Below are 15,117 nucleotides of genomic sequence, written 5' to 3'. Positions count from 1 at the left end.
CCCGGACGTGTCAGGCTAGGGAACCCCCTTTTCTTCCTTCATACAATGCATCTCCCGGGATGCAGTGGGAGATGCCTTGGGAGACGCTGGCCTTCCGCTGAGATGATTTAAGCTGGCAAATGACACGATTGGGCGTATATATATATATATATATTTTTTAAGTCCACTCTGGAACAAGCGTGGAGATGGATGGGGAGGGGAGAGGCTGGAGGGGGAGAGACCTGCTAACGGTGATGGTTGCTAAAGTCTGCTGGCGGCACAGTGGGAAGATCTTGGCGAACATGTCTCACTGAATCTCCCTAATGGCCCCCTGGGGTGGGTAATCCACTACCTGCTTTTACAGATGAGGAAAGTGAGGCACAGGTGGTTATATCATGGGCCAGTGGAAATCCAAATGGTGGGGTGGGGGCTGGGGTTCAGCCCAAGACTCTCTGACCCCAGAGGCCGCCTCCTGGGGGTTCTGCCACCCCCGCCAGCAGGGTGACAATGACTCGGTCAGAGGCGATGAGCCGCAAGGAGTGTGGGCTGGAGAACTGGTCATCCAGAAGTAGAGTGGCCAGAAACAAGTGAAGCAGGGCTTGGGGGGGGAAGGGCGGGGTGACGAGGAGAGACGGGGGAGGGACGAGGCGGCAGCCTGTGCACACCGCAGGAGGCACCCCTCTCCCTGTCCTTTTACTTTCCCTTGATCAGTGTGGGCTGAGGGACTCCATTCCCTTTTGCCCCACACTTTTCCTGTAAACATGGAGAAGAAATAGGGTGCAGTGGGTTGCCGGGCTCATTTCACTGGCATTTCCACCCAGGTGGCATTTCCAACCCCCGGGTGGGCTCCAGCCAAGGACAGGTCTGTGAGCACGGTTGGGCCCACGCTGCCAGCTAAACAGCACAGGGCCCAGAAAGCCTCAGTGTATCTCCAGTGTATCTCCATCCAGACATGCTCTGGACGTGCTACGGGGGGGCCAAATTCTCTACCGAGTGCCTCCGCCATCTCTCCCCTTGGGCCACTCTGACAGACCCTGTGCCGGGACCCAGGGACCCCTGAGACATGGCCCCTACTCTCCAGGAGTTGGGTCCAGAGAGTGAGCTCCGAGGCAGGTCTGGTATCCAAAGAATTTCTGCAACCAAATGAGGCTTTAACGCACCGTCCAGGAGAAACCTAGCGGGAGCCTCCCATGCAAGTCACACGTGGAATTCTAAAAATGTTTTAGTAACTACATCGAAAGCGTAGAAAGGAACACGAAATTAATCGTAATGATATTTAACCAAATAGCCAAAATACTTTCATTTCAACAAGTAATATAAAAAATTGTTTAGATGCTTTACATACATTTAGATGTTTCTAACTGAGTATCTGAAAGTCAGTGTGTATTTTATACGTACGGCACATCTTAATTCAGACCCGCCACCCATGGCCATCGGCTGCCGAAGGGAGCAGTGCAGGTGTAGACTTTGTGAACCTCCTGGGTGAAGGGGGAGGAACCAACCGGAAGCTTCCCAGGGTTTGCGGAGGGTCGTGGTTTGGTCTAGTGTAAAGACTTCCTTTCCTTCCTCTGCCTGCCCACCCCCCACACCTGTCTGGGGCATCTATGCACGCAGGCCATTGAAAGGACAAAGCTAGACTTTCAAAATAAAGGGTCGGAGGAGACAGCCAACAAGCCTGTGCTCTCTTGGTTTTTATTCAAATCCTGATTTCAAAAGCCAAGCGTTTTGTTCCATTTTATTTGTTCATCAGACATTTATTTTGCAGGTATTCCCCCCCCCCCCCCCGGGAACAGGGATGAATCCCTCAAGGAAATGAACATTTGAAAGATAGTGCAGGGGAGGGGGCGCTGGGAGGGAGACAGCGGGTGATAAGTCCCAGGTAGCAGGGAGCACCGGGCAGGGGGAGCATTGAAGGCAGCCTGTGACCCACTATCTTGAATGACAAGTAGACATTTATTTGCCAGGCAGATCAGGATGGGGTGGGTCATTCGACCCTAAGGGGCAGGCAGGAAACGAGGCATGAGAGTCCAGGGCCATTTGAGGGTCTGCCCTGGTGAGCAAGGATGAAGATTGGGAGGGGTCTGTGTGGGGCACAAGAGAACCCAGGTCTTAGAATGCCAGCCCACAGCCTTGTTGAGCTGTCCCCCAAGGAGGCAGGAAGGGCAGCAGAGGTCTCGAGGTTGGGGTGCAACAAGGTCGCATTGCATTTTAGAAGATCCCCCTGGGCCCATGTGGAGAAGGGCTGGAGGAGATCCTGTTGGGAGATGATTACAGTGATCCAGGCCTCAGAAATGCATGTGCAGGGTCCGGCGACCAGTTGACATGGGAGTGAGAGAGAGGGAGGCATCGAGGACGCTTCTTGGGGTCTGGCTTGGACGACTGGATGCATCCTCTCGTGTGCCGTGTGTGGAAATGCATCAAACCGTCTCCATGTGTACTGATGTTTTAAGTTTCGCTTTAATGCAGCCACAAAGACTCCGTCCCACTCGCCCGCCGCCTCCCAAGATACAGCGCTCGAGGCCCGTGAGTAGCCAGTGGTTCTGCCCTTCGCCTAACACTGCCTGAGCCGTCCTCCCTGCCTGACTAAACCTCGGGAGTTTGAACTCAGCTGCCTTGCAAAACAAAACCGGGAATTGGGTTTTTCAGCTTCCCTCTCTGCGTGGCATGAACCCAAACTTGCATTTTCTGGGCTTCTGTCTCCTTTTCCCCGAACCAGTTTGACGACTTGTAGGCCAGAGCTGTAGGTAGCCGTGGGCCACCGTGTGATGTGTTTGCCGTGTGTGCGTGTGTGCGTCACTTGAGCACATCTAGGTTGACTCCTACTTCTAGCCAGTGAGCTTTAAAGCCCAGCTCCAACTGCCTTTCCTCACAAAGGAAGCAGAAGTCTGGCAGCAGGGGTCTCATTCCTGCCTGCTCTTGGTTTGGAAATGCGTTTGATGTCCCTTTGCGAGGGCAGAGGCTACGCCCAGAGAATCTCGAGCTAGCTCGGATGGAGACAGGGCCTCCTGTTCCAGGCCTCACGTGGAGCTCCACCTTGCCCAGTGAAGTCCCAAGTCAGGGTGACACACCCACCGACACCTTGGAATGGGGTGGGCGAAGCAGAGAGACCCATCCAAGTTGTTTTTGTTCTTGTTTTTAAGTTTGTTTATTTGGGGTGGGGGGAGCATGATCAGGGGAGGGGCAGAGAGAGAGGAGAGAGCAAGAACCCCAAGCAGGCTCTGCACTGCCAGCGTGGACCCCAACGCAGGGCTCTAGCTCGCAAACCATGAGATCATGACCTGAGCTGAAGTCAGACGCTTAACCGACTGAGCCACCCAGGTGCCCCCCCATCCAAGGTTTTTAAAGACAAAAGTCATGGAAAAGTATTGGGTGTGGGGCCCCGTTTTCCTTAGAAGCTCAGACTTGGGCTGTGCTGAGGCGTAACCACTTTAATGGGTTCCTTCAAAGTGGAAACTTGCCAGGACCGTTTGGTGAGGCCTGTTTACCGAGAGAAGAGTTTCTATGTCTCAAAGCAGACTCAAAGCAGCAGTCTCTATGTTCAAAGCAGCCACCGCTCCTGCAGCCCAGCAAGAGGTCAGGTTCCCATCCAGCTGCGACCAGAGTGCCCCACAAACCCACATCCCAACCCCTGCTCCCCCTTTTCCACTGCACACATCCAAATTGATCTTGTGACACGTGGCAGGCGAGGGGTGCAGGTGGCCAGGCCCTACCGTGTCTGTTTTTAATACTTGGTGCACACGCCCAGCATCGATTGGGTGGCTGCTTTCTGTGCGGATGTTGGAAAATTCTGTGGTGCTCTTTTCCTTCCCTTCCCTCCTGTGTGTAGGAGTTAGAGGGCAGGGGTGGAGGTGGGGGTGCGAGGGCGGTGAGGACTTAGATACCTTCACCTAAAGCACGCTCAACCAACTGAGCCACCCAGGCACCCCACCTCTCTCCCTTTAACACACCTTCTGGGGGCGCCTGGGTGGCTCAGTTGGTTGAGTGTCCGACTTCGGCTCGGGTCATGATCTCACGGTCCGTGAGTTCGAGCCCCGCATCAGGCTCTGTGCTGACAGCTCAGAGCTTGGAGCCTGCTTCAGATTCTGTGTCTCCCTCTCTCTCTGACCCTCCCCCATTCATGCTCTGTCTCTCTCTGTCTCAAAAATAAATAAACATTAAAAAAAAAAAAACCACCTTCTGTCTAACATGCCCTCATTCCCCAGAGGCCTTGAGAGAGAAAACATAGACGATCCTTGTAAAGCACCGAGCACAGTGCCTGCCACACAGCAGTGGCTCGTACTCTTAACAGGCTTTTAAACCTTAGAACTTCCTTTTTTTTTTTTTTAATGTCTGTTTATTTATTTATTTGTTTGTTTATTTATTTATTTATTTTTGAGAGAGAAAGAGAGAAACAGAGTGTGAGCAGGGGAGGGGCAGAGAGAAGGAGAGACACAGAATCCGAAGTGGGTTCCCAGCTCTGAGCTGTCAGCACAGGGCCAGACGCAGGGCTCAAACCCACAAGCCGGGAGATCATGACCTGAGCCGAAGTCGGTCGCTTAACCGACTGAGCCACCCTGGCGCCCCTGAACCTTAGAAGTTCTAAGGAGTGACTCAGTTTCTTAGTGACTATAATTTGCCGAGGATTTTTTATAGTCAGCAAGTAATCCTAGCTAGGCCTCACAGTAACTCTGTGAAGTAGACATCATCTCCACCCATTTTAGAGATGAGAAAACTGATGCTTGGTAACCTAACCCAAGTCCCTCAAACGCAGAAAGGGGTCACCAGACTCTAGAACCCATGGTCTTTCCGGCATACTGAGCTCTCCCAAGACCCTCCACCTGCAGTTCCATGGAATCTGCCTTAGTGTGAAATACTGGGCCAGAGCCTTTGATGGAGAAAAAGTAATCATTAGCAGTGAGCTGGGCTTTCTGTGGAATCTCTGGGGTAGTGTTGGGGCTTGGCAAAGACACAGAGGTGAAGAGAATTAACAATTACGTACTGAGCGCCTTTTCTGTGCCTAGGACTGTGCTGGGCCCTCGTGTAATTATGATCTCATGTGTCCCCACCACAGCCTGGAGGAGGCAGAGCTATTTACCCAGCAGGCAGCCGAGACCACAGAGATGCTAAGAGGCCAAGCTGGCCACGGAGCCCGGGCCTGCCTCTCCGCACTCCTCACCAAGCAGCCTCTCCTTCAGCCAGCCCTACAGAGAGGGCTGCTCTCAGAATTCCCTGTAGAGACCTGGGATCCAAGGCAGGCAGGGGCTCTCTTGCAAAGCATGATCCGGGACAGGACTGCTCCTGCTGGGAAAGCTCAGGTATTGGAGACAGCTCCCATGGATTCCATGCAGTCTCACCAGCGTGGAGATCCATGTGGACTGGGGGAGGCCCAGCCACACCCACCGGCAACTGAGGACTTGGGAAGGCAAACCTTACCCCAAGAAACACTCGAGTAGTACCCGCCTGTGCCACTGCTCTGGTGTAGGAGGCGAGCGGATCGGTACCCTGGGCTCTGCCCACCCTGCGTTATGGTACCCTCGGGGCAGTGTGCCTGGCAGAACCATTTCTCCTGAGCTTGGAAGTCGAAGAGGCCTGACCCGATTTGAATCACAGGTTGGCAATTCCTGACTGTATAACTTCAGGCAAGACGTTTAATTCTCGGACCCTTAGTTTGATCATCTGTAAAATAGGTTCAGCAGCCCCCGGCCTGGTGAGGGTATTGAGATCACATGTGTGTGGTGCCTGGCATGAGGTGGGCATGTATACCACACTTCTGCCACCCCACACGCCCTCTGCCAAGCAGGGTCACTATGGGACTAAATTGGGGGTCCTGGAAGGCTCGTGCTTTCTGGGCCCGGCAGTGCCCCGTGCCCCGGAATCTGCCCGCTGAGTGTACTCGTGTAAGCCTTTCCAGTATGCACCGCTGTCCGCTACGGATGACCCTGGGAGACACGGGGCCCCTCGAGGGCCTTGAAAAGAATGGCCCGACCGGCTCTCCTGTCAGGAGCCTCTGGCCCCCAGCCGGGCTTTACCGCGTACTTGGCCACAAACGTCTGGTTAGCAGTGCGGCCGTTGGCCCCGGGGTGGCAGGAGCATGGGGGCTAGCCGTTCAGCCCTTCTGGAAGAAGCTTTGTAGCCAGGCACCTGTGGCTGGAGTTCAGATGTTACCAGAGGATTTAGATTTTCTTTTTAACAAGAAGAGAAAGGAAAGAGCAGAAGAAAGCCTTGCCAGTGTCTGGTGGACTAGGGGGAGTGGGCTGGGGCGTGCAGGGGAGAGGCAGGCTGTGCCCGGCCGCATGTGAAGCGCTTTATAAGCTCTGTATTTATTATTTCTTGCTCACCATTAAAATCAAATGTACTCGGTGCTTTTGTATTCAATACACATTTAACCCTGCCGACTTAGATTTCTCAGGTTTTAAATCCAGTGGGGAATTGGCTGGTTTCCCAACTTTCCCCACAAGTCCCCCTTGAACAGAGCTCAAAATCCCTGTTTAGCATTTTCTCCCCTGGCGCTGCTGGGATCCCATCACTGGAGGGGCCGGTGGCTGTGGTGAGCGCATGTGTTTTCTTCCCCCTCCCCCAGCCCCCGCCCCTGCTAAGCACCCCCCAAAGACGATGTGATCGCTGAAATCTGACGGGCCAGTAGTCGGCATCGTCTTGTGATTCGGGCTTCATTAAACCATTTTGTGTGTGTGTGTGTGTGTGTGTGTGTGTGTACGCGCGCGTGTGTGTGCCTGGTTGCGGCTCCAGCTGAACGTCTCTGGCCGTGTGTGTGCACGCAAGTGTGTGATTCGTGCACGTACCTTCGACTCCCGTGAGTGTGTATTTGTGAGGCTGAATGCCGGCGCCTGGAGGCCTCTGTGCGTGTCTCTGGATGGTTGTCTGTGAGTGTAATTTGTGTCTGGCTTTGTCCACACCAGTCAGGTGTGTGTGACTCTGGGTGTGTCTGTAGCTGTGCAGGTGACTGACTGTCTCCGGGTCTGTTGTGCCTTCCTCTCCCTCCCCCGCCTCCCTGCCTCCCTGCTCCCCTCCCCCACCCCCTCTCCCTGCTCTGTCTGTTTTATCATCCCTAATGAAGCAGTCTTCTCCATCGATCCTGCTGATTGCCAACCCATTCCTTTTGTTTGTTGGCGCTGAGCCATTCGGCGGCACTCTGACAGCTCAGCTCGTCTAATTAGCTCTGTTGTTCTTTTTCCCCATGTTTCACCACGTTGCAAGTTCAGTTGAAGTCGCCACAAACTTAATCCCCCCATTTCAGCCACAAGTTCACATTCCAAACCCGCCTTTATTGTAGCGAGGAGCAGCCGTGTGCGAAGAGGACAGGCTGACAGGCCTTAATATCTGACCTTTCCCGAAACCCCCACCCCGGGACCTCTGGGGCAGGGCAGAACTGCTCCGTCAGCCCACTCTGCACATCCGCCTTTGTGCTGAAAAGTCTGGGGGAGCGTTCCAGCCCCGTGATCCTGCTGAGCAGCAGCGAGAGGGAGAGGAGTCTGGCTCTGGGCGGGGAAACCGGTTCAGAGGTTGAGCGGACGGAGCCTGGACGTCTGCTTCGGAGCAGACATGGTTCTGATAACCGTGGTAACAATAATAGCAACGGTATTATGCGCTTCTTAGATTCCAAGCAGCAACATTCACCTGTTCCTCAAAGTCTTGCTGAGTGACCACTGTAACACTACACACGGAGCAGGATGCTAGGCAAGGGTCATCCTGGATGGCATCTTCTAATTCAGAGATAGCCCACCCTCCTCCTCTTTTTTGTTACTGATAAGGTCACAGGGAAGCCCGGCTGGTGCCAGACTCCTTGCTCGTGCTTTCCCGCGACCATCTCATTGGATCCTCATTCAGAGTAACCCTGGTGGGGGGGAGGTTGGATCCTCATTCAGAGTAACCCTGGTGGAGGGGGTGGGGGGGGGTAATGGGGTGGGGGGAAGACCACAAGTTTCGTGGAATGCACTTGGCTGTTACCGTGTGTCTGATTTGCCAAACAAGGCTGAGATCAGACTGGCCACTCCACAGGAAAAACTTCGGTTAGATCAGACATGCAGAGACCTGAGGGCTTGATGAGACTCTATAAAGACTTGTCTTTCATGCAGCCAACTTCTGTAATCTGTGTTCCTCAGCCATTGTGCTGTGTTGCCCACAAATTGCTGGGGGGTGGGGAGCAGGGGGCTCAGGAAAGGGGGGGCAATAAACGGAGCATGTGTGTGCTCTTCCTTGTCTTGTCTGAGGACCTCAGCAAATTGTGGCATTGTATCCACTTTGGCCCTTCATCTGCAGAGAGAGAGCCAGCCCCCTGCATGGGGACGTCCAGGCATTTTTATTGACAACAAAAGTCACAGATAGACTTTCTTGGTTTAGCTGTCTCCAGTCCCTCTCTGGCACTGGAAATGTTCAGAGATGATGGGGCCAAAATTAAAGCCACGTAACGTGGACTGGAACAGACGAGGATCCTTCTAAGGACACCTAGAAATTGTTAGCCTAACTCCCATCACAGGCTCTGGTGGGGGAGAAGGGAGGTGTCCTTTTCTGTGGGCCCACATCTTGTTGCCACAGGCCAGCTGTGGATTAGGAAGCCGTATGCTTCCCCGTCACGCACCCCCACCACCGACCCTCAAGCTAGGTCCCCGTGAATGTAGGAGCCCCACGGGTGTGTGGCATCCAGGCCGAGCCGTGCTCAGGAGGACTGCACGGACACAGCCTGGGGAACAGAAAAATGATTTTTATTGGTGCTCGGTGATGGCGACCACTTGCTTTATTCCCCGCTCCTCCTCAGGAAAATAAGCATCCTGTAATTCAGTTGTAAAAAGAAGGAAATAAGCACGTGTACCCTAAAAATAAAGCCCGAGTGAAACCTTTTCATTGTACCAAACCAGTTTCAGCGTTCTAGAAGAAGGCGAGGGGGGACTTACCATCAAGGAGGGCCTCCGCATCCCGGTCCCGCGTGGACAGTGTCTGGTCGAACTCCCACGGCAGCCCCGCAAGGAGGGGGCAGGTGGAGCCGTCCCCTCCTTGCAGATGAGGAGACCAAGCTCTTCAGAAGAACCTTTCCCACTTAAATAGGCCACGGATTTCCCGTGCGGGTATCTGCTGCACACTCAGTGCCACGTTCTCACGAGAAGCAGAGGCTTTGTAGCCTGTGCTATGCAAATGCCTCCACGTTTATTTTGGGGCTGCTCATCTAGATGTGTGGAATGTCCCTGTGTGGCTTTTCCAACTCACTCCTCGGGGACTTCCCTCTGTGCCCACTGCAGGTGCGCCCTCCCCGTCCACATGTGGTAAAGAGACCAAAGAGCAACATCACGGTGGAAGGCCGGAGGACGTCCGTCTCAAGCCCCGAGCAGTGAGTACCCCGTCGCTCGCCTCCCCTCTGTCTGCCAGAGCCCAGTGGGCCAGGCCTTTGCGGTGTCCACGCTGCAACCCTGGCCTTTGAAGGGCTTCCTGGAGCCCTGAGCGGGTGTTTCAACAAAGAGGTCAGTCGGGGAGCTAGGCTTGATCTTCCGCATCGGCGTTTGCTCGCAGTTCTCATGCCGGCGGGAGGCCCCGGAGGCCTCCAGCCAGGCATCTGGGCTGGGTTTTGAGTGGTGACACCCAGAGCGTACTCAAACAGGCTCAGAAGAAGGTTCCAGGCCTTTTCTTATGCCAAAGGTATAAGGTCAGCAGGAGAGAGCTAGGAACCTGGTCAAGGAGCTGACCCATTTAACAAGGGCCACCACCCTCCTAGGCCTGGGGTGCTCGAGGTCTCTAAAGCTTGGCTTTACACCCAGGACAGTCCTTATCCGTCGCCCCACACCCGTCAGTACTTTTGCTCACCTGTGCCATAGCATTTATTTTACTAGGGTTTGGCTTTTCCACTTCCCCTCGGGCCCAGAGTTCTGCAGGCAAGCACTGGGTGTTCTGCCCGGAAGCCAGCAGAGGGCCCGACTCAGAATCGATGCAGGACAGATGCTGGATAGACGAGGGAGACGACAGGTGGGCAAGCAACGCCTGAGATTGAGCTGCCCGGATGATGTGAGGCTTGAAGCGGCACATGGCCCCAAGTCCCGAACTGTTTGGAGTGCTTCCCTTTGTCCCCAAGGCCCACAGCCCTGGGGCTCTCCCCAAACAACTCAGCAGCTACACACCAGCTTCCTGCGATGCTTTGAAAAAGTCCACGAAAGCCTCTCAGTCTACGGTTTGTTAGGGGAACCAAAAGTGTTGCCCCGGGGACCCTGAAGTCCCTTGGCTGAGGCGAGGAACGTGCCTCCTGTCTGCTCTACCTTCAGAAAAGTTGTCAGGAAACAAGCTAAAGGAAATGGCAGGCCCTAGCCAGAAAAGGAGCCAAAAGGAAGAAGAAATTCTGAAATGTCCACTTGTGGCCTAACCCAGGTTGCAGCACACTTGAGCTCTTCCAGGATTTCTGGTTTACAGTATGGCATTGCTGGAGGCCACCGTGTTGTTACAGAACCAGCTGACCTAGGCCTACACAACCTTGCCCAGAAAGCGCTGGGAGATGGCCTGTGTGTGTGTGTGTGTGTGTGAGCATGCACATCTTGAGAGATGCTTGTTTATGTGAACTGTGGAAGAGAGGAGTCCTGAAGTTGGTTGTAGGTACAACTTGTCCTCTGCACAATAGGACGGTGGGAATCTTAAGGAATAGTTCTGGCCCTGACTCGCATGGATTATGACTGCCCCCGTGTGGAGAAAGTCCTCCATGGCTCCAGAGTTCCTCAGACCCTGAAGATTTCTCCTTAGGAAGAGATGAAATTAGTTTACTTTCCTTTAAAACCACGTCTTTAAAACCGGGCTAAACCTTTTAGACACCATGCTGGGATAGAGAGTTGTGGGTCTGTAGATACTGAAATGCAAGCCTAGAGTCGCCGTGCATGCCCAAGAGCACCCAGAGCCAGCAACACTCCACGTGTTACTGAAAACCATTTCCTATTTTGTGACCAGGGCACCAATTAGAGGTTAGAATTCCTGATTTCGTTCATTTATGCCGCTGCTGTCCCAGTCCAGTGATAGGGGAAGCCTCTTCAGTCCATGCCCCAGAGCCAGCGTCTGGCCATCCCATCATCCTGGTCGTTAGCCCAACTGCGCCGGTATCACTTTTCATTTCTTTGTGCAATACGCCGTGTTTTAGGTTTCTGTTCCGGAAACATTTGGGTTGAAATGAACCAGTGGGAACACGGGCGCTAGTTCACTGGCAGTGATAGAACGCAAATGGCAGGTTCTCTGTCCGCCACGGCAGCTCCAGCCCTGCAGGTGGTAGAGAAGTACGTTTGGGGATGTTATTCCAAGAGTTTCTGTTCGCATTTTTTTAGTGGGGGGGAGGGGTGCCGTTCTCCCCTAATACCAGCGACATTTCTGGTGCAACCGGGGTATTTTCCTGCATCTCTTCCCATGCTGCCTACCCATCCCCCCCACCTCCCCACCCCCACCCCCCCCCACCCCCGTTGTGCTCCTCCACTTCCAAATGCCATGTCACAACAGCACTTGGATGTGTTTTTCTCAACTGTCATCAGCTCCAGCTGGCAAGACCAAGTTCTTGAAACACAGGAAGCATCCAGCGGAAAATATTTTAATAAAACAGACTCCTCATAAAATACTGTTCTGGGGGGGAAGAAAGCAGCTCCACCAATCTGTCAGCATTGTGTTGGGAGACACGAGAAGACAAGCCGGCAGGCAGGAGCCAGATCCTAATGGGCCTTTGTTGCCGGTGGTTCCGTGTGGGGCACGTGGACTCGGTGCCTGGCCCTTTAATCTGGCCTGGATTTTCTGGACTCACGGATCTTTGTCTCCGCTGGGAATATCAAAGTGCATCGGCAACTTAGAGGGTTCGGACGGCAGCAAGAGACAGGAGATCTTTGAAGTGGAGCGAGAGGTTCCGTCCTCCCGGCTTCTGCCCCAACTCTCACTTCCAAATAGACCATTAAATAATTAACTTTGTGGACGGCAAGATGGAGCTGATTAACAAGAAGACAGTCTCCTTGGCCTCCCGCAGCAGCTCGGAGTCTGGAATTCATCAAGGCCCAGGAATATCGGCTGCCAGCTCTCTGGCTGGCCCACCCGTTGGACTCTAGTTCTTTCTTTCCAGATGATGTCCATCTGTCCATTCATGCATCCATTCATTCAGCAAATAGCTTCAAAACCCTACCAGGTGTGAGCTATTTGGGATCTTTTAAAGGCGGCCTTTAAAGAGAATCCCCGTGCCGATTCTGTTTTGACTTGCATTTCCCCAAAATGAAATTTTCTCCTATGTCAAATGCTCTTTCCGACTCAAAGGTGGGTGTCCCAGCCCCTGACAACCGTCTGATGACAACTGGAGGAACACTTCAGAAAGATTTCTGGGGAAAGCATTCCCTCTGTTTTCCAGTTAACACCTGCTAATTAATATTCAGTGACTATTTCTTCTCCAGAAGTACTAGCTACTTCCATTATTATTCAGAACGGCTGCCGGAATGCCCTGAGGATTCCCCAGGGTGAGAGCCAGGGCTGGGAGGGGTCAGGCAGTACGGGCTGGGGGTCAGAGACCAGTTAGCAGCAAGCACAGCCCAGCGCCTGTTGTGTTCTAGGCCCTCTTCGGCGGGTATTTGTTTCTTCTTCCACCGAGTGGGAACTAGGGCTCAGAAAATGCATTTGACCGCTGTTCCCGGGGTCATCTGGTCAGAAGGTGGCGGGGCCAGGACTCCACATGCTACTTGATTTCATTCTCTCCGCTACACTCTGCTGCCCACGGGGTCCCCTCGTCATTTTGGTGATTCTGTGTCCTAAGATGAGTTGCCCCACACGCTACCCTTTCTGTCTGGCTCCTGGCAGTTGGGATCTAGAGCCATTCAGTCGTCTTCCTGGCAAAGAAGCAGTGTCCCCTGGTGCCTGAGTGCCTCTGCCTATGACCTTTACTGAACCATCCCTTAAGCTTGAGAAAGGTAGGTGGTGGCTTTCCCCTCTCACAGAGAAACTGAGGCTCAGAGAGAGATCTTCTAGAATTGGCTGAAGGTCTCTGGGCTAGAAAATGGTGCGATCGACCGTCTGATAACACAGGCCTCACCCCTTCTTCGGTACCATCCAAGCTTTTTGGTTACGAACCTAAGTATGACCATGAGTTACTGTGAGTAATGAGGACAGTGGGGGCTGCGGTGGGCACGAGGAGTTTCCCATCTCCCGCCTGTTAAAGGTTATTTCGGCCGCAGTGTGCATGGCTGTCAGGCCCCAACTTATTTTCCCTTTGGCCTGCCAGGGATCGGAGAATTTCTCATCCAACGTGACGCTTAGAAGGAGCCGGCGGCAAACTCTCAAAGGCAGCGCTGGGCTCAGTACCGCCCGCCCCTCAGGATGGCGCTCGGTGTGCAGACAGAGGAGTGGCCTGCTGGTCCCCAGGTGCCTCTCGCGGGCCGGGCTGCTCGTCATCTGTTCCCCGTGGTGGGGGTTCGGGCAGTGGCCCTCGCAGAGTTGCTGAGGGTACAGACAGAGTCACGTACAGCCTCCACCTCGCTTAATCTTCACGACAACCCAGAAGGGTAGGGCTGTCTTCTGAGTCTTAATGGCGAAGAGGCTTGCAGTCAGTATAGATCAGAGACGAGCCCCGTGCCGACCAGCTGCAGAGCCTGAACCCTTTTGACGGCACACCTTTGTCTCCCCTCCAGCGGGCGAGCCAGGCACCACCCCCCCAGGAGTCCTGACTGGCTGCAGGCTGCTTATTTGAAGTTTCATTGTACTAAGTAGGAATGGTCAGGATTCAGGCACCGAGGGCCCACCAGCCATTGCCCTGCTCACCTCGCTGGCCAGATCTGTACAGCCTCTGCTCTTTTCAAGTGATTTTGTTTGTCTATAAAAATAACCCAATAACCTTACAATCCAGAAGTTGGGCAAAAGAGACAAGATCATTCTGAACCTCCCTGCCTACCAGCATTTCTGCAGGTTCCCCTCAGGTCTTTTTCCTATATATATCTTGTAGAGCTGCAGTGTCCTTGCAGTATTCCGTCCTGTGGACTTGCCCGTGTCCTTGTAACCCCTGCCGCGCGTGACTGTGCCAAGATCGCATTTTGCGTCCATGCGTGGGCCGCCTCACCACGCCCCCTCCTATTGGATCTGTACACTGCTCTAGATTGGATCTGTAGACACTAAACGCCGGAAAAAAATGCCCCTGTTCTTAAAGCTTTTCTCATCTGATATCGTCATAAGGAATGGAATGATTAACAACTACCATTAATGCTGGCCAAGCACTTTATATACACCGTTTCATTTAATCCTCGCAAGAAATCTTGGGAGTGAGGGTAAGGTATCATTAGCTCTATATTATAGAAGAAGTAGCTGAGACCCTGAGAGGTTGTCACTGCCCTGTACCCTTACCCAGTCATAGAGGCAAATTTCTAAATTGCTAAATAACTTGCTGAAAGATTTGTACCACTTTGCACTCCCACCAAAACTCTGGACTGCCTGCAAATCTGAGTCTGGGGGGACCCAGAGGAGCATGTGGCTGCATTAGGAATCCTTTTTTTAAGTTTGTTTGTTTGTTTATTTACTTATTAATTAGAGAGTGCGAGTGAGTGAGGAAGGGGGAGAGAGAGAGAGATAGAGAGAGAGAGAGAGAGAGAGAGAGAGAGAGAGAGAGAATGAATGAATCCCAAGCAGGTCCATATTGTTAGCACAGAGCCCCACACAGGGCTTGAACTTACGAACCACGAGATCATGACCCGAGCTGAAACCAAGAGTCGGATGCTTAACCGACTGAGCCACCCAGGTGCCCCAGGAATCCTTCTGACCAAGGAGAAATTCCGCAGGCTGTGCTGGCTGGGCTGATAGTCTGTGCACCAAATGGCCAGCCCCCGCTGCTTAGGAATTTGTAGAGTCTGATCATCCAAATTGCACTGCGTGACCCCAGCACCCAAAGCCCCAGAAGATTAAAATAAGATCAGAGGAAGCTGCCAGAAGCATTTAGTGAGAGCTCTACCCACAGACAAGGTCTCAGAACACTGCAGTTGTATCTCTTTGGGCCAGGTGCACACGTGCTCTGGCCAAAGACGATGTTCCACACCCTGCCATGTCCTCAAGACCAGGGCTCAGCACAGCCCCTGGTGGTGCTGGCCACAGAGCACAGTGGGGTAGAGCCCCGTTCCCTCCTACCCAGGCCCAGAGCTGCCCCAGGGGTGTGGTTGGTGAACTGTTGCCAGGGCAGTGGCC

The 15,117-nt window shown here is 53.5% G+C and overlaps 1 protein-coding gene across 4 annotated transcripts in view; it reads left to right on the top strand.

The window, feature by feature from the left end:
* DENND1A (DENN domain containing 1A) overlaps nucleotides 1-15,117 on the top strand; it is a 508,975-nt gene that overhangs the window by 478,268 nt on the left and 15,590 nt on the right. For 3 of the 4 annotated variants that reach the window (XM_042912620.1, XM_042912618.1, XM_042912621.1), the window contains 2 exons: nucleotides 2,446-2,502; nucleotides 9,210-9,298. In XM_042912620.1, coding sequence (XP_042768554.1) covers nucleotides 2,446-2,502; nucleotides 9,210-9,298 — 146 coding nt within the window. The remainder of the gene's footprint in view (nucleotides 1-2,445; nucleotides 2,503-9,209; nucleotides 9,299-15,117) is intronic. The other variant, XM_042912619.1, reaches the window with a different exon arrangement.

Source organism: Panthera leo, chromosome D4 (genome assembly GCF_018350215.1).
Source record: "Panthera leo isolate Ple1 chromosome D4, P.leo_Ple1_pat1.1, whole genome shotgun sequence".
Taxonomy (NCBI): Eukaryota; Metazoa; Chordata; class Mammalia; order Carnivora; family Felidae; genus Panthera; species Panthera leo.
Note: the sequence above shows the minus strand (reverse complement) of the source record. Positions and strands in the feature narration are given on the sequence as shown.